Genomic DNA, 22950 nt, shown 5'->3' on the forward strand with positions numbered 1-22950 from the left:
GGAATTAATTATTTTTCTATATATGATTTTTTTTTCTCCTAGTACAAGCAGATATGGCAGAAAAAATTAATTAATTTTCTTTTTCAAAATGCCAACAAGCAAATGGGGGATTTAACCAAGGGATCTTTCCAGTCAGGGCTGTAAACGGCAAATCTTGAATTGATCACACTTTTTCCAAATGCTGGCCCATTCTCCACCATGCCAAATAACAGTGCATTTCTAGGGAATCCACGAACATGCTGGGAAATTTTGAATCTTACATTAAAATTGCTGCATTCGAGAATTTTAAACAATTTTATACTTCATAAATAATAATAGATTTTAATCTTAGAAAAGGAAAAACAGTGACATTTGAATTTGTAAAAATATCTCCCCTCTACTAGTTGCAAGAGTCCGACATGAAATAGGTCAGGTTTCTACCGGACCCATGTACATAGTGTTAAACTGCACATAATTCAATACTAATTAGGCAACCTATTAGAATAACTGGGTTGTGAAATAGAAATGCAACACGGAGTTCTTCTGAGGTTGGGGTTATGGCATGTTACTGAATCAGAATAGATAGGAGTTTTACCCTGCGTCTGGCTGTTCTATACCTGTCACGGAAGTGCTTAAAGCTTATGTTGGCTGCAAATTGTAGAAAGGTGTCCTAATTCCCAGCATGTTCACAGTGACCAATACAAAATAACATCCTCATCAATTCCATTTTTTTTAAAGTAAACAAACATTAAAAAAGAATTCCACTATACCGAGCAGCGAGAGCACGAGAAAAAAATACAGTGAAACCCTGTGAATTACGGACACCTAGGAGACTGGCATCAGCTGTTCATATTTTGCAGCTGTCCGTATTTTCCTAATAGCCAGGTACGTAGTACTCTATGCATCAGGGTAATCCACAAAGAACAAATGCAGCCTGATGCATGCTTGAGGGATTTATTCCAGAAATCAAAGGTCAGGTCTGTCTGCTCTAGTCCAACACTGGAACTGTAGGAGACCTTCTAGAGAAGGCAGATGTGGTGTACCGGTCATATTTGGAAACTCGGGGTAGGACGCCGGTCAATGGAGCGCTGCCTTTAGAGTGGAAGAGTTAGGTGGCCGGAGGGCCCACCCAGGAAAAAATAACAACAACCAATGGAACAGTCGGGGCATCAGAACAAAATGAGTGTCTCATAAGAACATAAGAAATAGGAGCAGGAGTAGGCCCCTCGAGCTTGCTCCGCCATTTAATCAGATCATGGATGATTTTCGACCTCAACTCCACTTTCCCACCCGATCCCCATATCCCTTGATTCCCCTGGAGTCCAAAAAATCTATCGACCTCAGTCTTAAATTTTTTTTTATTCGTTTATGGGATGTGGGCGTCGCTGGCGAGGCCGGCATTTATTGCCCATCCCTAATTGCCCTTGAGAAGGTGGTGGTGAGCCGCCTCCTTGAACCGCTGCAGTCCGTGTAGTGAAGGTTCTCCCACAGTGCTGTTAGGAAGGGAGTTCCAGGATTTTGACCCAATGACAATGAAGGAACGGCGATATATTTCCAAGTCGGGATGGCGTGTGACTTGGAAGGGAACTTCACAAATATATTCTATGACTCAGCATCCACAGCCCTCTGGGGTAGAGAATTCCAAAGATTCACAAAGAGTGAAGAAATTCCTCCTTAGCTCAGTCCAGATTAGTCGACCCCTTATCCTGAGACTATGCCCCCTAGTTCTAGACTCTCTAGCCAGAGGAAACAATTTCTCAGCATCTACCCTGTCAAGCCCCCTAATAATCTTATATGTTTCAATGAGATCACCTCTCATTCTTCTAAACTCCAGAGAGAATAGGCCCATTCTACTCAATCTCTCCTCACAGGACAACCCTCTCATCCCAGGAGTTACACAGTCAGAAGGAGGAAATAAAAGTGGAAACTCCAGCGCATTAGGCCGCACCCGATGCCAACATGAACACTGAGCCTCCAACCGTCTGTCTAAGCTCGTTGCCCATGCAAAATGTTATTATATAGTGGGGCGTCCACATCATTAACATCAAAGGTAATTGAAGCAAAGTTGACCAGTGACAGCATTTTGATACAGGTCCTTACAGGAGCAAGCCGCAGGATCCAGATGTCAGAGCCTTTGTCAGTGACCCGTGTCTTAAGGTGTAAAATACACTAAGTAAATAAGGTTGATACATTGAAGGCTGTCCGTAGTTCGTAATTTGCGAGTATCTGTCGTTTCAGAGTGCCTCTTATATATTTTATAACGTAAAATATTTGGGGACTGTCATGAAGTGTCCGTATTTTATGGTTGTCCGTTGTTTGCAAGTGTCCGTATGACCAGGTTTCACTGTATGTAAATCTAATGCAATTGCTGTAAAACTACAGATGGTAACCCTAAATACTGACCTTTTAGCATTTTGACCTTTAGCTGCATCTGATTTAAGCTTCAGCCTGTTGGACAAGTGGAGAATTCCAAACCCACACGAGAGGACCTGTTCATTACCTTCACGCTTCTTCACAATAGCCACCACCTCCACAATTATTGCAATGTGGGTGAAATTTAGGGATGTGTGGAAGTAAACAGCCTGAAAAAGGACACAAAAGAATGAGACAATCCTACGACTTTTAAACCTTTCCTTTCTTCTGCTTTAATAATTTTCACCAACAACTGTTCCAGATCTCTTCTGTGGGATTTATAGCTGCGTACAATGATTACTTTATGTCATTGAGCCGATATAACTTATTTTCCAGTTTTCTTTCTACACTTATTAAAGACATGCAAATGAATTATTCATTTTCCAATTTTTTGTCATTTGGATTGAGCTGTGATTTTCTGGATCCGCGTTGGTAGTCCTGATCAGGTGAAACCATTCCAGAGAGAAATTCCACCCATTCTGCCCCAACAATGTGCCTTAACCCCAATTTCAAAAGAGAATTCCTTACTGCATCAATGCACCTCTTCAGAACACATCAGCCATCCATGTAGCTTCTATAAGATATGCACAATAAGTGACTGTTTAATGGCATGGGATCATAACCACTAGGAAATAGACTCAGACCCAAATTCATTTCATTTAGGATCTTGCATACCATCAGTCCTGGTTAGATCCAAATCCAGTAGGTGCAGATAAAAGGGCCTATACTCTCCTGTCTCACACACCATTAACTTGTGTTATTTTTGTAAATTCACACTTATCAAAGGAAAAGGGGTTCTGGATATCATATAGAGCACAGGTTCCTAGACCCGAGGGGGCCATGAGGGTACCAGGATGTCCTTTAATGTCCAGATTTCTGTGTCTCTGGGCAACATTAATCCTTCAACCAACATCACAATAACTGATTAGCTGGTTATTTATCTCATGTTGTTTGTGGGATCTTGCTGTGCGCAAATTGGCTGCAGCGTTTCCCTAAATTGCAACTGTGACTACATTTCAAACGAACTTCATTGACTGTGAAGTACTTTGGGACATTCTGAGGTCGTGATAGGAGCGGCATAAATAAAAGTTAAAACTCCCCCTATTAAGTCAACAAATACAGATGGAAACCGGGTGAAATGGGAGTAAAAATCAAAGCAGTACAATTACCACTCTTTTAATATCCTGTGGTTATTTTAATGCTGCTGTTTTCTTGGACTGTTGATGTGACTGCTTGACTCAGGCAGGTGCCTCACGAATATATATAAATCGGGGTCCTCTAACGTACAAAGAATCCTGAAGCAATTTTAACAACCAACTGGGTAAGCTTCTGCCGCGGACGCTCAGCTCAGTAAAATCTGGCTGGCAACAACCGGAGGCCTTTATGGGCAAGTCCCAAAGCACTTTGGGACGTTCTGAGTTCATGAAAGGAGCTGCATAAATGCAATTTAAATTCCCCTTATTAAGTCAATAAATACAACATCTGAATCAAAAGCAAAATACTGCAGATGCTGGAAATCTGAAATAAAAATGCTGGAGAAGCTCAGCAAGTCAGGTAGCATCTGTGGAGAAAGAAACAGAGTTAACGTTTCAGGTCAAAGACCTTTCATCAGAACTGGAAGATGTAAATACAATATCTGTATTTGTTGACTTAATAGGGGGAATTTTAACTTGCATTTATGCAGCTTCTTTCATGACCTCAGAACATCCTAAAGTGCTTCACAGTCAACGAAGTTCGTTTTTTTTTATTCGTTCATGGGATGTGGGCGTCGCTGGCGAGGCCGGCATTTATTGCCCATCCCTGATTGCCCTTGAGAAGGTGGTGGTGAGCCGCCACCTTGAACCACTGCAGTCCGTGTGGTGACGGTTCTCCCACAGTGCTGTTAGGAAGGGAGTTCCAGGATTTTGACCCAGCGACGATGAAGGAACGGCGATATATTTCCAAGTCAGGATAGTGTGTGACTTGGAGGGGAATGTGCAGGTGGTGTTGTTCCCATGTGCCTGCTGTTCTTGTCCTTCTAGGTGGTAGAGGTCGTGGGTTTGGGAGGTGCTGTCGAAGAAGCCTTGGCGAGTTGCTGCAGTGCATCCTGTGACTGGTACACACTGCAGCCACTGTGCACCGGTGGTGAAGGGAGTGAATGTTTAGGGTGGTGGATGGGGTGCCAATCAAGCGGGCTGCTTTATCTTGGATGGTGTCGAGCTTCTTGAGTGTTGTTGCAGCTACACTCATCCAAGCAAGTGGAGAGTATTCCATCACACTCCTGACTTGTGCCTTGTGGATGGTGGAAAGGCTTTGGGGAGTCAGGAGGTGAGTCACTCGCTGCAGAATTCCCAGCCTCTGACCTGCTCTTGTAGCCACAGTATTTATATGGCTGGTCCAGTTAAGTTTCTGGTCAATGGTGACCCCCAGGATGTTGATGGTGGGGGATTCGGCAATGGTAATGCCATTGAATGTTAAGGGGAGGTGGTTAGACTTTCTCTTGTTGGAGATGGTCATTGCCTGGTACTTATCTGGCACGAATGTTACTTACCACTTATGAGCCCAAGCCTGGATGTTGTCCAGGTCTTGCTGCATGCGGGCTCGGACTGCTTCATTATTTGAGGGGTTGCGAATGGAACTGTGCAATCATCAGCGAACATCCCCATTTCCGACCTTATGATGGAGGGAAGGTCATTGATGAAGCAGCTGAAGATGGTTGGTTTGAAGTGTGGTCATAATTGCAATTTAAGGAAATGCTGCAGCCAATTTACTCCAGGCTGTACAGAGAAAGTTTGGGCAGCTGCCGTCCCAGGATCCCCCTCCCCCCTACCCCCTGTTCACAAAACCATCCCAAAGTCATCTTCCAAAGACTTATCTAAATGCCAGCCGAGCAGCCTCCAGGCCACCTGATATTCACCCGGAGAGTGGAGTCTGGACGCCGGTTTCAGGTGAGTGGCTTACTGCCTCTGGGTTAATGAGGTCCGGCTGTTGAAATGGTCCAGGTCCTCTCACAGCACCTCCCAGGCTGTGGGCCAACAGATTCTGCCGGCCGACTGCCCAGGAGTTAAAATTCTGGTGTGTATACTAATTGAAAACATTTCCTGTTATAATTACAGTGTTTCCTTAGGGCAGCTGACACTGGCTTTTGGAAGTAAGGACAGGAGGGTTCGTGAAGTGTGGCAATATTTGCAACAAGTCCCCCTGCACATAAAAATTTTAAATCCAGCGATGTGTAGTGCAGCATTCAATGACATAAAATGATTTGTTTTCATTATATTATTACATAAGTCTAAAGTACTTAAGTCTAGGACAAAGGTAATTTTAAAAAAAACTTAATCTTGATCCATCTGTTTAACTGATGCACTTTTAAGACACAATAAAATAGATTTTCATTGGCACATTTACTCACCACGAAGCAATGAAATTGAACCAAATCTCTTAAAATGGTACTCAAAGATGCTGTGTCACTTTAGCAGTGAAGTGGTTACATGCACTTTAGATATTGCAGCAATTCATTTACTCTATATTGACCAAGATCAGTAATAGCATGCTGGGATAACTTGATGTGGAGTGTTTCATGAATATTTAGTGTTGAGTAGAGCATCAGAGTAGCTATTGCATGGAAACAAATTCCTCGTCATTTATTTTTCAGTTTCCCTGAAGTGAAGCATCCAGCCACAGTGCATTCTCCATCTGGTCGTCAAGCAATTTCCTTCAGCCAAAAAGACAGATTGACCTCGCCCCGCAGGCAATTCTCTTCACGGTCAGCCAGCAGAAGGCATAATTCCAAAAATGTGAGTGACAAGGTCAGTTTTACTCTTTGTTGAAATGAAGCATTTAGCCTCAATGCAGTGCCCCATCAAACAGCCTAACTAACAGCTGGTTAATTCCACCTTCAACAATGGCTACCACTGACAGGAATTGTCAGGTCCAAAGCTAAATGAAGCTGTTGGGAGGTACACTGCTACACTCAGGGACTCACTTGGTTCAATTTCATTAAACAGCCTTATGAATTGACTGCATTAAAAATAAAATTGATCAGTTTAGACAGTCCCAATACAGCTCCTCGTTGGTGGAAGCCCACTGCCCCAAATTTGGCACAAACTGACAATTTTGTTCAGGTGACTAGTGTACGAACAAAAATCACACTGGTGTGGGGAATGCTCTTCTGAGGTGTGGGCTGAAGCACGTTATTGGGGCAGAGAAGAGGGGGCTTCAAATTGCATCTAATGTTGTACCCAACTTGGAAATGCTTGATTCTGATGCCAAGTGGCCAAAGTGGGAAAGTGTTCCATCCCAGCACTAACATCTCTCACCAACAGGCACTTAATTCAACCAACCAAAAAAATTCTAGAGTCAATGCAGCTGTGTGAGCAGGGCATTAGTGGTACAATGAACAAGCGTTCCAAGTGATAGGATGATGATTACTGTCCATGATCCCACACATGTGGTAATCCTGCTTCTCAACCACACCATCAGGAGAGCACTGGAGCAATGGGCAGATGCATCCCCATGGAGAAGGAGATAAGTGGTCACAGGGAGAGTCACGTAGCAACTGGCTACAGAAGAGCACTGGTAAGAGGCCTGCCCACTATCTCAGAGTATGATGCTTGTAATAAGGAGTAAAGGGGTAAAATAACCAAACCTACTTTCAATTCCCCTTCCCCCCCCCCCACAAAAAAGTTAAACAACCTTATGAATTGATTGCGTTAAAAAGAAAATTAATGAATGTAAGCAGTCTCAATTTTAATAACTGTGGCAACCCAAATATAAACTAACTTTGCTCTGGAGATATTTTATTCAAAAGTGTGTATTGAATGATTTGTTACCAATGAAAGGGTTAAACGATGATATAAAGACTAAAACTATAACCCCAAAATTGCATAGTTATGTGTCATCACAGTCTGTGCAGAAAATAGCGTACATGTGCCTGTGAGAGACTAAGTTATCTCTATGTGTAATAAATAGGCTATTAGGAATGTGTCACCAGAAAAATCTTGGCTTGGAATCATAACACTGACAGGGGAAGATAATAGGCAAGACATTTAGGTGTCATCAGTTAAGTATAAATAACTTTCCATTATCTACTACTGTCAGTGGATAAAAATGGGCATTCGTAGTTGACAAATCGACAGTCATAATGAAGTAATGCTTTATTCAACCCACTGACAAAATCAGAACAGGGAGTCCCGTAAGGCAATAATGCAGACCTAGTTATGATTTTCACAGCGAATGTTAGCCCTAAATGAATTTCCCTTTAACTGTCAAAGGTTGTCTGTAATTCAGGGTCATAATTATAAAGTTAGATGAGGAAATTAGCCATAAAAGCTTTATGTAAATTCAAGGAATTAGACCTTGACTGCAATGCTGTTTGTACATCAAAGCTTTCAGATTAGCTAAACTTCTACACTGAGAGCCATTTTCACATCATAATTAACATTTATGATCACACACAAAAAGCTCAGTTACAGATTTCAAGTTTCCATGCCACCTTTTTGACAAATAAAATTCCAATCATCTGCCTCAGATTGTATATATTGATACAAGATCTATTTTCTGGTACTTAAAAAGGTTTTTGTACAAAAAGTTCCCAGCACATTTACACAGCACTAATGTAGTTTAAAATTTCAGACTATAGAATCAAAGAATGGTTACAGCACAGAAGGAGGCCATTCAGCCCTTCGAGCCCATGCCGGCTCTTTGTAAGAGCAATCCAGTTAGTCCCATTCCTCTGTTCTTTCCCCGTAGCCTTGCAAATTTTTTCCCTTCAAATATTTATCCAATTCCTTTTTGAAAGCCTCAATTGAATCTGCTTCCACCACCCTTTCAGGCATTCCAGGTCATAACTACTCGCTGCGTAAAAAAGTTTTTCCTCATGTCGCCTTGGGTTCTTTTGCCAATTACCCTAAATCCATGTCCTCTGGTTTTCGACTCTTCTGCCAATGGGAACAATTTCCCTTTATTTACTTTATCTAAACCCTTCATGATTTTGAACACTTCTATCAAATCTCCTCTTAACCTTCTTTGCTCTAAGGAGAACAACCCCAGCTTCTCCAGTCTATCCACGTAACTGAAGTCCCTCAACACTGGAAACATTCTAGTAAATCTTTTGAGCATCCTCTCCAAGGCCTTCACATCCTTCCTAAAGTGCGGTGCCCAGAATTGAACACAGTACAAGGGATAGTGGCCGAGATAGTGTTTTATAAAGCTTCAACATAACTTCCTTGCTTTTGTACTCTATGCCTCTATTTATAAACATAGAAACATAGAAAATAGGAGCAAGAGTAGGCAATTCGGCCCTTCGGGCCTGCTCCGCCATTCAAAATGATCATGGCTAATTGTCTAACTCAGTAACCTGTTCCCGCTTTTTCCCCATATACCTTGATCCCTCCAGCATTAAGAAATATATCTATCTCCTTCTTGAATACATCTAATGACTTGGCCTCCACTGCCTTCTGTGGTAGAGAATACCACAGGTTCACCACCCTCCGAGTGAAGAAATTTCTCCTCATCTTGGTTCTAAATGGCATACCCCGTATCCTGAGACTGTGACCCCTGGTTCTGGACTCCCCAGCCATCGGGAACATCCTGCATCTAGTCTGTCTAGTCCTATTAGAATTTTATATGTTTCGATGAGATCACCTCTCATTCTTCTAAACTCTAGTGAATATAGGCCTAGTCGACCCAATCTTTCCTCATGCGTCAGTCCTGCCATCCCAGGAATCAGTCTGGTAAACCTTCGTTGCACTCCCTCCATGGCAAGGACATCCTTCCTCAGATAAGGAGACCAAAACTGCACACAATACTCCAGATGTGGTCTCACCAAGGCCCTGTATAACTGCAGTAAGACATCACTGCTCCTGTACTCAAATCCTCTTGCAATGAAGGCCAACATACCATTCACCTTCCTAACTGCTTGCTGCACCTGAATGCTCGCTTTCAGCGACTGGTGTACAAGGACACTCAGGTCTCGTTGCACCTCCCCTTTTCCCAATCTATCACGAGTCAGAAAATAATCTGCCTTTCTGTTTTTACAACCAAAGTGGATAATCTCACATTTATCCACGTTATACTGCATCTGCCATGTTCATGCCCACTCACCCAACTTGTCCAAATCACATTGGAGCCTCTTTGCATCCTCCTCACAGCTCACATTCCACCCCAGCTTTGTGTCGTCTGCAAACTTGGAAATGTTACATTTAGTTACTTCATCCAAATCATTGATATATATTGTGAATAGCTGGGGCCCAAGCACTGATCCCTGCGGTGCCCCATTAATCACTGCCTGCCACCAGAAAAAGACCCGTTTATTCCTACTCTCTGTTTCCTGTCTGGATCAGGATCCCTTATGCTTTTTTAACTGCTTTCTCAACTTGTCCTGCCACCTTCAAAGATTTGTGCACATATACCCCCAGGTCTCTCTGTTCCTGCATCCCCTTTAGGATTGTACCATTTAGTTTACATTGCCTCTCCTCATTCTTCCTGCCAAAATGTATCACTTCGCACTTCTCTGCATTAAATTTTATCTGCCATGTGCTGCCCATTCCACCAGTCTGCCTTTGTCCTCTTGAAGTCTAACCAACAAGAGGATTTAAAGCAGGAAGGCTAGCTACCCTTACTACATATGATGGTCATATATAATGTAGGAAAGGGGCATTCTACCATCAGATTTAGGAAGGGATGAGAATGACCATTGCAGCACAGGGCTGAGATGGAAGTCTTCCTTACCTATGGTTTTTTTTTGTTGTTTTTCCAGTTTTTTTTTTGCTGTTTCTTTCTTGTTCCTGTTTAGTGGGTTAGTCAGAAAGGGGGCTGTAGAGTCAGGAGGTCATAGACAGACTGGTGAAATGGGCAGACACATGGCAGATGAAATTTAATGCAGACAAGTGTAAAGTGACACATTTTGGGAGGAAGAATGAGGAGAGCCAATATAAACTAAATGGCACAATTTGAAATTTTAATGGAATAATTTCATCAACGGATTGTGACTCTGATGTTCTACTTGTTAAGACTTGCGTGTCAGTCTATGTCGATACAGCAAATGTTTCTTAATGAAATCTACGGTTCAGTCGAAAAAATAAATAACATATTATTCATTAAAAAAGAATTGCCAATTGTACAAGGTACGAAGGACGCCATCGCCACCCATCAGCATGAGACCCATACCTTCAGGGCAGTAGGGGAAAGGAAAAATAATAAACTCAGCATTCCATATCTACAATACGAAGCACCAAAGAAATCACGCTATTTCACAAGCCCATATATCTTCAATTCTTTCTTCATTGTGGGAAGTTGCTTGAGAGATCTTACAGATGCATCCCTTCAAAGCATTGTAGGATTTTACAATAATACCTGCATTTATATAGTGGCTTATCACATCCAAAAATCTTTAAGAAATTCATCCAATGAATTACTTTTGAAGTGTAGTGAGTATTGTTATGCAGCAAATAATGCAAAGCCTTGCAAGGCACAAGAAGCAGTTGGTAATACTTTGTCCAACAGTTATTGTTTGACATCTTGAAATCCTAACCACTAAAAACATCCAGAATAGGTATAGAACACACCTTGTTTTCTGCTCCTCATAGGCACTGATAATAGTTCTCTTTATCCATTTGATAGCTTGTTCCAAAATTGAAGCCCATGGGGCAGTGACAGAATGTATACGGAATTGGCTAAGAGACAGGAAGCTGAGAGTAGTGGTGAACCTCAGGACGTCTCAAGGCACTTTATAGCCAATAAAGTACTTTTGAAGTGTAGTCACTATAGTAATGTAGGAAACGCGGCAGCCAATTTTGCGCTCAACAAGGTCCCACAAACAGCAATGTGATAATGACCAGATAATTTGTTTTAGTGATGTTGGTTGAAGAAGAAATATTAGCCAGGACACTGGGGAGAACTCACCTACTCTTCTTCAAAATAGTGCCATGGGATCTTTTATGTCCACCTGAGAGGGCAGACGGGACCTCGGTTTAACGTCTCATCCACAAGACGGCACCTCCAACAGCACTCCCTCAGTACTGCATTAGAGTGTCAGCCTACATTTTATGCTCAAGTCTCGAGTGGGACTTGAACTCACAACCTGCTAATTCAGAGGTGAGAGTGCGACCACTGAGCCATGGCAAGGAAATTATGCTAAACGTTTATAAATCATTGGTTAGGCCTCAGCTAGAGTGGTGTCCAATTCTAGGCATCACACTTTAGGAAGGATGTAAAGGCCTGTGAGAGAGTACAGAGAAGATTTACCACAATGATACCGGGGTGAGGGACTGCGGTTACGTAGAAAGACTAAAGAAGGTGGGATTGTTCTCCTTAGAGCAGAGAAGGTTAAGGGCAGATTTAATAGAGGTGTTTGAATTATGAGGGCTTTCATAGAGTGAATAAGGAGAAACTATTTCCACTGGTGGGTGGGTTCTTAATAGACATAATGGCCCCGATATTAGAATGGAGGTGGTGGGGGGGGGAGGGGATGATTGGGCGCATGGGTAACCCACCCAATAAAAAATGTCCGTTTCGCACACGAACGGGATTCAATTAGTGCCACTTAACGTGGCTTCTGGGTTTGCCGTCCGAAAGCTGCGCAGCGGGCAGACTGCGCACCCGCATCACAGGCTGTCAGCTGGAGGAGCTCTATTTTAAAGGGCCATTGCTCCAAAGGCTTTTGCTGGAGAAAAGACCCACACACCACAATGGAGCAGCAGAGGGACAAGGCTACTCCAAGGTTTAATGATGCCTCCCTCCAGGTGCTACTGGATGGGGTGAGGAGGAGGAGGGATGTTTTTACCCAGCGGACGGGAGGAAGTGGCCTGCCTCTGCCACCAAGAAGGCCTGGCTCAAGGTGGCAGAGGAAGTCACCAGCAGCAGCAGCATCTCCCGCACCTGGATCCAGTGCAGGAAGTGTTTCAATGACCTAGCTTGGTCAGCCAAAGTGAGTACACTTACTCATTCTCCTACATTCCGTGTCGCACATCACCGCGCCGTTCCCCCCCCCCCCACCCCGCCCAACTCATTCTGCACCGCCAACACTACTCTATCACATCACTCCTCACACCCACTTAAGGCTCATCCTCAACTAACCTGCACTTCCTCACCTACCCAGTAGTCACCCCACCACTACCACTCACCCCAATCCTCATACAATGTGATGGCTCTGTCTCATACTCACCCTCTGATGCATCTCTTTCATGGTCAGCCTCACCCAAAGCAATGCATTCATCGGTTGGCCACTTCACTATCACTCACTCACACGGCTGTTCCTTCTCCCCTTCTAGAAGAGAACGCAAAATGCATGCGAGAGGGCGAGGACTGGAGACAGGCCTCCACAAACACTGGTCCTCACAGACGCGGAGCAGGAGGCGCTGGAGCTGAGCCGCACCCTCGAGTGCCTGTCTGTCGGGGACGGCGAGACTGGCACCCCACAAACGTCTGGTGACACAACTTTAACATTCATCACACACAATATGAAATGATGTTAACATGTCTTGTCATCTTCAACACCACAGTATGTTCATCGCAACATGAACATCTGTGATGAATCTTAATATTGCCTTCTGTTCTCTTACAGGACCTTCAGCGACCGCAGTGATGGTAGAGGGCGATTCCTCAGAGGAACTGCTGGCCTCTGAGTGTGCACCATTACATCTTAGTGAGCCATCCACCAGCGCAGATACTCACACCTCAGTGGGTCCTAGTCCTCAGTTAGTTGGGTTGGCACCTGGTGAGTCACCACACACAAGTGAGCACAAGCAGATACTGGTGGCAGAGGCAGCTGTGGAGAGTCCACGTTGGTGGGAGCACTCCTCTCCAGGCTCTGCTCAGCTGGACGCAGATGCTGAACCCCGGGGACTGTCCTTTAAAAGGAGAATGATCGAGGGACAGCAGCACATTTGCGAGGTGCTGGAACAGGTGCCACACGCACTCTTCACAATAGCGCAGAGGATGGAGGAGTCCAACTCCTGCATGAGTAGACTGGTGGCACAGGTACGGGAGGGAATCTCTGAGATACAGTCACATGGACGTGAGCAACTCTCTAAGATAGTGTCACAGGTAAGTGCGGGAATGTCAGCAATGAAGAGAAGGCTAGCCTCCTTAAACACACAGGCAGAAACTTTACAACTGGGCTTCCAAGGCATCGTAAATGTGGGTCTGGTCCAGGAGAGGGATGATGGTGAAAGGGGACATGGAAGTGGGGACGCCACTCAAAGTGCTCCCATGTCTCACCCGTTGCCCCCCTTTCAAACAGTACCCGCAATGCTGCCTCCTCTCCAGGTGGCCGAGTCTGCCCCTGCACAGTCTTTGGAGGGGCCCTCACAGGCTCCAAAACCCAGAGGGCGTAGGCCGAAAGCATCTAAGCAGTCAGGGCACGAACATGAGCAACCTGCCACTACCTCTGCTGCAGCCACAGGGGATGCACCACGTAGAGGTGGTCGGAAGAGGAAGGCGAAGGTTTTGTGAGCACAAAGGGTATCCACAAGGCTGTTTGACAGACTGTCATGTTTTTTATTTATATTTAGTTTTTGTTAAAGTGACATTAAATTTTATGATTGTCGCCATGTCTTGCCCATTCTTGACTGGCTTTTGTGATAGGGCCCTTTCATGAGGTTCACCATGAACGGCGAAACTTGATGCCACCCATTGGGTCACTTTACAGTGGGTGTATATGTAGTTGCAGGACTGTTTTGTTCAGGGAGGGGTGGGCGGCCTGGTGTGAGCACTGCTTTTTCTAGGTGGTGTGACGACTGGACTCTTCACACTTTCTGATATTAGGAGAACCGTTCACATATCAGTGACTTCCTGGCCTCACGAGCAGCCAGGTGAGCCGTTGCTCTGCCCACGGGTTCCGCCTCTTCCTCCTCTTCTATGTGGGTGGCAGATGCGGATGGGGCCTCTTCAAGCGGCACCCCTCTCTGTTGTTGCCCTCTGTGTTCTTGTGCAGGTGCCTGTGGTGCAGCGCTGTGTTGTGGAGCTGCAAGTGGCGGAAGTACACGCCGTACCTGGCGAGGCTGGTGATGTTGCTCATCCTCGGATGTAGTGGTGAATGCAGCCATGGCGCCCCCCATCCTGATGGTGTGAGTTTGAGGGGGTCCGAAAAGTTGTTAAATATGTGAGAAGAGAAGAATTGTGAGTGTAAAGTAAGAATTTTCAGTGATAACACATAGATCTTGCAGCCAAAAGTTTGTGTGAAAGAACAGAGTGTCCTGCAGCAAGAACTTACCTTTTCTCCCCATCTCTCAAACAAGCATTTGAATGTGCAACTGGCTGCTGGCTGAAACACGTCTGGCAGAACACGTCTGCTGGAGTGTTTCCCACAGCACGAGAAACATGCTGAGGATGTTTCAAAATCGGACCCCTACCTTAATGTGGACAAAATGAAGTACTTTAAGTATCTAGGTAAGTGTCTTAACTATCATCCCACCGGCTTTAATTGCCAGTGAGACTTCCACATTCGGGAGGCGCACGCACACCCAGATGCATCAATGGGGAACCCAGATGTCTGCGGGTTGGAGCCGGGTTCCGAACGCGCTCGGGATTTCCGCGATTTTCAGGGGCCCTGCCCGCTCCCAATGCACCCTCAATTTAATTTTAAAATTGACCCCAATCTGTTTATGTCCCTCTGTAACTTTCTGCACCCATCTACACAATTTACTGTGCCTCCTAATTTAGTGTCTGTATGTGTAAATTTGGATATACAATTCTCTGTTCTGTCAGCCAAGTCATTGATGTATATGGTGAAAAGCTGAGGCTTCAGTACAGATCATCATTTGTTACATCCGCCATTCAGAGTACATTCCCTTTATCACTACTCTCTGTCTCCTACCTCCCAACCAATTACCAACCCATATCACAAGGTTACTTCCAATTCCATGCGCTGTCATTTTTGCTAATAATCTCTTCTGCGGAACCTTATCAAATGCCTTCTGGAAGTCCATATAGATAACATCCATAGACACTCCCCGATCCACCTTGTTCGTGACCTCTTCAAAAAATTCAACTAGATTAGTCAGACATGACCTACCCTTCACAAATCCATGCTGACTCTCTTTGATCAGTTCATACTTCAGTAAATGCTCAGTCACTCTGTCCCTGATGATTCACATCAGTGTTTATTATCCAGGAAGCAGCTATGCTGCATTCATTGCGTGGCATTCCACAGTGCCTGCATTATTTAAAAACATAGAAAATAGGAGCAGGAATAGGCCATTCAGCCCTTCGAGCCTGCTCCGCCATTCAATATGATCATGGCTGATCCTCTATCTCAATACCATATTCCCGCCCTTTCCCCATACCCCTTGATGACTTCTGTGTCTAGAAATCTATCTTTCTCCTTCTTAAATATATTCAGTGACTTGGCCTCCACAGCCTTCTGGGGTAGAGAATTCCACAGGTTCACCACCCTCTGAGTGAAGAAATTTCTCCTCATCTCAGTCCTAAATGTGCTACCACGTATCCTGAGACTGTGATCCCTCGTTCCGGACCCCCCCGCCAGCCAGGGGAAACATCCTCCCTGCATCCAGTCCGTCTCGCCCTGTCAGAATTTTATACGTTTCAGTGAGATCCCCTTTCATTCATTAAATTTTGGTGAATACAGGCCTAGTCGACCCAATCTCTCCTCATATGACAGTCCTGCCATCCCAGGAATCAGTGTGGTGAACCCTCACTGCACTCCCTCTATGGCAAGTATATCCTTTCTTAGGTAAGGAGTCCAAAACTGCACACAATACTCCAGGTGCGGTCTCACCAAGGCCCTGTACAACTTGTTCCTGTACTCAAATCTTCTTGCAATGAAGGCCAACATATCATTTGCCTTCCTAACTGCTTGCTGCACCTGCATGTTTGCTTTCAGTGATTGGTGTACAAGGACACCCAGGTCCCTTTGTACATCAACATATCCCAATCTATCACCATATAAATAATACTCTGCCTTTCTGTTTTTCCTTCCGAAGTAGATAACTTCACATTTATCCATGTTATACTGCATCTGCCATGTATTTGCCCACTCACTCAACTTGTCTAAATTGCCTTGAAGCCTCTTTGCGTCCTCCTCACAACTCACAAAACAATAGTTTTGTGTCGTCAGCAAACGTGGAAATATTACATTTGGTTCCCTCATCCAAATCATTGATATATATTGTGAATAGCTGGGGCCCAAGCACTGATCCCTGCAGTACCCCAATAGTCACTGCCTGCCACCCCGAAGAAGACCCATTTATTCCTACTCTCTGTTTCCTGTCTGTTAACCAATTTTCAATCCATGCCAACATATTACCCCCAATCCCTGTGTTTTAATTTTGCACACGAACCTGATGTGGGACTTTATCAAAGGCCTTCTGAAAACCCAAATACACCACATCCACTGGTTCTCCCTTATCTATTCTACCAGTTACATCCTCAAAAAACTCCAGTAGGTTTGTCAAACACGATTTCCCTTTCATAAATCCATGTTGACTTTGTCTAAACCCGTTGGTATTTTCTAAGTGTCCTGTTATCACATCCTCTAAAATAGACTCTAGCATTTTCCCTACTACTGATGTTAAGCTAACCAGTCTGTAGTTCCCTGTTTTCTCTCTCCCTCCTTTTTCAAATAGTGGGATTATATTTGCCACCCTCCAATCTGCAGGAACTGTTCCATAATCTATAGAATTTTGGAAGATGACAACCAATGCATCCACTATTTCCATGGCTACCTCTTTTAGTACTCTGGGATGCAGATGGCCCTGGGGATTTATCGGCTTTCGGTCCCATTAATTTCTCCAGCACTATTTTTTGACGAATACTAATTTCCTTTAATTCCTCCTTCTCACTAGACCCTTGGTTCCCCAGCATTTCTGGGAAGTTATTTGTGTCCTCTTTCGTGAAGAAAGAACCAAAGTATTTGTTTAATTGGTCTGCCATTTCCTTGTTCCCCATTATAAATTCTGCAGTTTCTGACTGTAAGGGACCTACATTTGTCTTCACTAATCTTTTTCTTTTTACATACTTGTAGAAGCTTTTACAGTCCACTTCTATGTTCCTTGCAAGTTTACTCTCATACTCTATTTTTCCCATCTTAATCAATCTCTTGGTCCTTTTTTGCTGAATTCTAAACTGCTCCCAATCCTCAGGCTTGCTACTTTTTCTAGCAACTTTTTATGACTGCTCTTTGGATCTAATACTTTTGGTAGACATGGTTGAACCGCTTTTTCTTTTGTGTGTTTGTACCAGAAAGGAATGTATAACTGTTGCAATTCATGCATTTGTTCCTTAAATGTTAGCCATTGTCTATCCATCATCATGCCTTTTAATGAAGCTTCCCAATCCATCATAGCCAACTCATTTCTCATACCTCCGTAGTTTCCTTTGTTTAGATTTAGGACCCTTTTTCAGATTGGACTACTTTACTTTCCATCTTAATGAAGAATTTTATCATGTTATGGTCACACTTCCCTAAAGGACCTCGCAAAACAAGATTATTAATTAACCCCTTCTCATTGCACAATATCCAATCTCGGATAGCCTGTTGGCTCCTCAATGTACTGGTCTAAAAAACCATCTCGTACACACTCCAGGAATTCATCCTCCACATTATTACTGCTAATTTGGTTCGGCCAATCTATATATAGATTAAAGTCACCCATGATTACTGTAGTAACCTTGTTACATGGATCTCTAATTTCCTGTTTGATGCCGTCCCCTACATTACCGCTACCATTTGGAGGCCTATAGATAACTCCCACCAGTGTTTTTTGCCCTTTGTTGTTTCTTACTTCCACCCAGACTGATTCTACATCTTGATTTTCTGAACCAATATCCTTTCTCACTATTGCTCTGATTTCATCCTTTACTAACAACGCCACCCCACCTCCTTTTCCTTTTTGCCTGTCCTTCCTAAATATCGAATACCCTTGGATATTCAGCTCACAGCCTTGGTCACCCTGCAGCCATGTCTCTGTAATTGCCCTTGACATCAAGGCAGCATTTGACTGAGTGTGGCACCAAAGAGCCCCAGTAAAATTGAAGTCAATGGGAATCGGGGGAAAACTCTCCAGTGGCTGGAGTCGTATCTATCACAAAGGAAGATGGTAGTGGTTGTTGGAGGCCAATCATCTCAACCCCAGGACATTGCTGCAGGAGTTCCTCAGGGCAGTGTCCTAGGCCCAACCATCTTCAGCTGCTTCATCAATGACCTTCCCTCCATCATAAAGTCAGAAATGGGGACGTTCGCTGATGATTGCACAGTGTTCAGTTCCATTCACAACCCCTCAGATAATGAAGCAGTCCGTGCCCACATGCAGCAAGACCTGGACAACATCCAGGCTTGGGCTGACAAGTGGCAAGTAACATTCGCATCAGACAAGTGTCAGACAAGGACCATCTCCAACAAGAGAGAGTCTAACGACCTCCCCTTGACATTCAATGGCATTACCATCGCCGAATCTCCCACCATCAACATCCTGGGGGTCACCATTGACCAGAAACTTAACTGGGCCAGCCACATAAATACTGTGGCTACAAGAGCAGGTCAGAGGCTGGGTATTCTGCAGCGAGTGACTCACCTCCTTATTCCCCAAAGTCTTTCCACCATCTACATGGCACAGGTCAGGAGTGTGATAGAATACTCTCCACTTGCCTGGATGAGTGCAGCTCCAACAACACTCAAGAAGCTCAACACCATCCATTACAAAGCAGCCCGCTTGATTGGCACCCCATCCGCCACCCTAAACATTCACTCCCTTCACCACCGGCGCACTGTGGCTGCAGTGTGTACCATCCACAGGATGCACTGCAGCAACTCGCCAAGGCTTCCTCGACAGCACCTCCCAAACCCGCGACCTCTACCACCTAGAAGGACAAGGGCAGCAGGCACATGGGAACAACACCACCTGCACGTTCCCCTCCAAGTCACACACCATCCCGACTTGGAAATATATTGCCGTTCCTTCATCGTCGCTGGGTCAAAATCCTGGAACTCCCTTCCTAACAGCACTGTGTGAGAACCTTCACCAGACGGACTGCAGCAGTTCAAGGCGGCTCACTACCACCTTCTAAAGGGCAATTAGGGATGGGCAATAAATGCTCACCTTGCCAGTGACGCCCACATCCCATGAACGAATAATTTTTAAAAACTGCAATTATATTGTATCCATTTATATCTATTTGCACTGTTAATTCATCTAACTTATTACGAATGCTTCGTGCATTCAGATACAGTGCCTTTAGATCTATCTTTTTAACATTTTTAGACATCTTAATATTTTTTTGTACTATGGCCGGATTTGTCTTATTACCAGTTTTTCTTACCTGGACCCTATTTGTTAGTGTACTCTTTTGTTTGTACACTCTGTCCCTTCCTGACACAATCTGGTTATCCTTACCCCAATCACTTTCTTGCACGGCTTCCTTGTCTTTTCTCTTTAGCATTCTAGATTTCTCTCCACCGGGACCCTCCACCCCCCCCCCCCCCCCACCGCCTTATTTAGTTGAAAGCCCTATCTACCTCCCTAGTTATTCGGTTCATTAGAACTCTGGTCCCATCATGATTCAGGTGTAGTCCGTCCCAACGGAACAATTCTCTCTTTCTTCAGTACTGGTGCCAGTGCCCCACGAATCGAAACCTACTTCTCCCACACCAATCTTTAAGCCACTCATTCATCTCCCTGATCCTATTGACCCTATGCCAATTTGCTCATCACTTAGGTAGTAATCCAGAGATTATTATCTTTGTGGTTCTGCTTTTTAATTTAGTCCCCAGCTGCTCAAACTCTCTCAGCAGAATCTTTTTCTTAGTCCTACCTATGTCATTGGTACCTACATAGACCCCGACAACTGGATCCTCCCCCTCCCACTCTTCTCCAGCCCGGAGGAGATGTCCTTAACCCTGGCATCGGGTAGGCAACATAGCCTTTGGGACTCATGCTCCTGGCTGCAGAGAACAGTGCCTATTCTCCTAACTATACTGTCGCCTACTACAACCACCTTCCTTTTTACTCCCCCCACTTGAACGTCTTCCTGTACCACAGTGCCGTGGTCAGTTTGCTTGTCCCTCCCGCAGTCCCAGCACTTGTTCGCAAGGGTTGCAAGAACCTCAAATCTACTGGACAAGTGCAGAGATTACAAGCGTAATTTGAAGGAGAAGAAACACTTGGTGGATGGTTTTTAGAAGAACAAGACTGTCCTTTGTATCCTTGGCTGCTGATCTTACTGAAAGAAACCCTAACAGCAAAGGAAGACCTCAGCCTGGATGTTTCACCATCTGTCTGCATTTCCCCAACTGCCACCTCCATCTTTAAGAAAAATGTGCCTTACAACTTAGAAATAATGAAAGAGTGTGTGCAAAAGGGCAATGTTTGTGCTCAATGCTTCAAATGGTACATCCCAGAAGGTGCAGCAGTTCTCGCCTTCGGTTTGTGTTATGCTTCACAAGCACTGCAGCTAATGTGTGCAAAAGTGAAGAGCACATTTACCTTCACTTTGCAACTGATACCACACACTCCTTCCCTCATTCGCAGCTAGGTACAAGGGAGCCTTCAGGTCCAAATGGAACCCCCCTCCTTTGGTGTACCTTCTACAGTGGGTCCTCCAACCTTCATAATCGAAGAATGCTCCCACATGTCTGCGCTGTGCCATTGTGAACAATTAGTCCATTTTTCTGCCACTACCACAACTTACCCTTTTATGGCAAGCTGCAGCCCCCAAAGAGCAGCTACCTTGCCGGAATTTGCTCTTCAGCCTAATGTACTACAGGTTAAGTTCCCTGAACAAGCTCTTCCTATTGATATTAGGAGGCAGGGCTTAGATTGCAAAACTCGGCGAGGTCCACTATGGGAACAGGTGCATATGTTGATAGGATTTCAAAATCAGGGTTATTTTTTCATCTTGTTTGACAAAACAGAATTTTACATTAGATGGTGCAGGACTACAGAACAAAGGGCATTGGTTACCACACCTGCCTCTAAAAGGTTGCACTATACAAACAGCTGAGTAATTAAGCATCACAATGTATGCACCTGTTCCCATAGTGGACCTCGCCGAGTTGGTGGACCTTGTTGAGTTTTGCAATCTGAGCCCTGATCCTAATATCAATAGGAAGGGCTTGTGCAGGAAACTTCACCTGTAGCACATTAGTTTGATGAAATGACATAAGCAGAAAATTCAAATTCAACTACAGGAAATGCAATAATTATGAATGTAAGACTTCTTTCTTAGTGCTGATAATCCATCATTTCTCCCAATAAAGGACAGGTGGAATGACCTTCTTCAGACTGCAAAACTGAGCTGAAACTAACTACATACCTGGCAGAAGAGTTTACCATCCTGCAATTATTTCTGACATTTAGCTGGAATAAATGCTTTTACAATGTGTTGTAATGAGTTTCAGCAAGTGTGCAGACAAATATTGAGGTCTTTTTAACCAGAGACAGTAGTTTCCATTGATCTGTCAGATGCTTTCAGTCATCGTTACAACCTAAACAATGAAAGATTAGTGCTCAGATTTTCTTTTGAAATGGTTAGTAATTCATGTAATTCAGTTCCGTGGTACGTGAATAGAGAAGCTGCTTCTTTTTACTGTGAACGAAATGGATGCAAAAACCACATTGCTGGCCCAAGAGCTTAGCACAGCCCAATTGCCAGGACAAACTGGCAGTATGTGACATCAGGCACAACCAACAGCCACTGGTGCCCAAAGAAGAAAATGGTCGCAGAGCATGTAGCCTTTTCTCAAACATTCCCACAAGAGGAAAAGATTTGGTGCAGCATTAGATTTAGTGCCTGCAACAAAGCTGATAAAATCCAGTGCCACGGCCTCTAAAACATCAGGCCCTGATTGCACAGGGAGACAGAATAACAGAAAAATGCTATTTCCAACATTAAATTATATACTAAAATATTTATAAAAGCAATGTAAAAAAAAAATCAAAAAACCCTGAAACAAAGGTACTGTTTGTGCAAATTTACGGTATCTCTGTAAGTACAACTCAGTCCAATAGTGAGAGAGCTGACCAAACCAGATAGATGATAATTGTTCTTATCTGACCTGAATTACTGCAGTATTATCCTGTTTTAACAATTACTAAATCATCATAAAATATATCATCGTATCCCCTTCAACTCTAATACAGCCAATTTTTTTTTGTCAATGTTGTCACTACAAGTAGAAATATTAGTGCTAGCAGAAACACCGCAACTGGTAAATTACAATACAACTGCTCTGGGGCTTTATTAAGTGGCACATACCAGCCCTGCAGAAAGAAACAGGCAGCAGCTGTAAAGCACTTTCTTTTTTCCAAGTGCACACATAATTCTAAACTTTGAAGTTGATGCGATACCACCAGCATCTCCAGAAAAGTGTCAGTGTCAAGTACATTTGCAAGGCACAGCACAGAACCCCATCTCGCAAATGTTCAGTGCACCAGAAATCCAGTGCTCCAGACTGCTTATCTGCATTTGGCAGCAATACTGAGCTAAGGGATGAACACCTTCAGAAAATATTCGAAGCAAATCAGTTCTTTATGCATTCAGTCTGTGTTACCTGTAAAGTACTCGATAAAAACATTAAGTTTCATGGTCTCTTCTCTTTGCTGTGTAAAATATTCCATTTGAATTGCA

At 44.0% G+C, this 22950-nt stretch overlaps 1 protein-coding gene across 1 annotated transcript in view; it reads right to left on the reverse strand.

Annotated features, from left to right (window-relative positions):
* Positions 1 to 22950, reverse strand: part of LOC137300799 (nephrocystin-4) — a 142676-nt gene that overhangs the window by 75627 nt on the left and 44099 nt on the right. The window contains exon 5 of the mRNA XM_067970058.1: positions 2383 to 2561. Coding sequence (XP_067826159.1) covers positions 2383 to 2561 — 179 coding nt within the window. The remainder of the gene's footprint in view (positions 1 to 2382; positions 2562 to 22950) is intronic.

Source organism: Heptranchias perlo, chromosome 32 (assembly GCF_035084215.1).
Source record: "Heptranchias perlo isolate sHepPer1 chromosome 32, sHepPer1.hap1, whole genome shotgun sequence".
NCBI lineage: Eukaryota > Metazoa > Chordata > Chondrichthyes > Hexanchiformes > Hexanchidae > Heptranchias > Heptranchias perlo.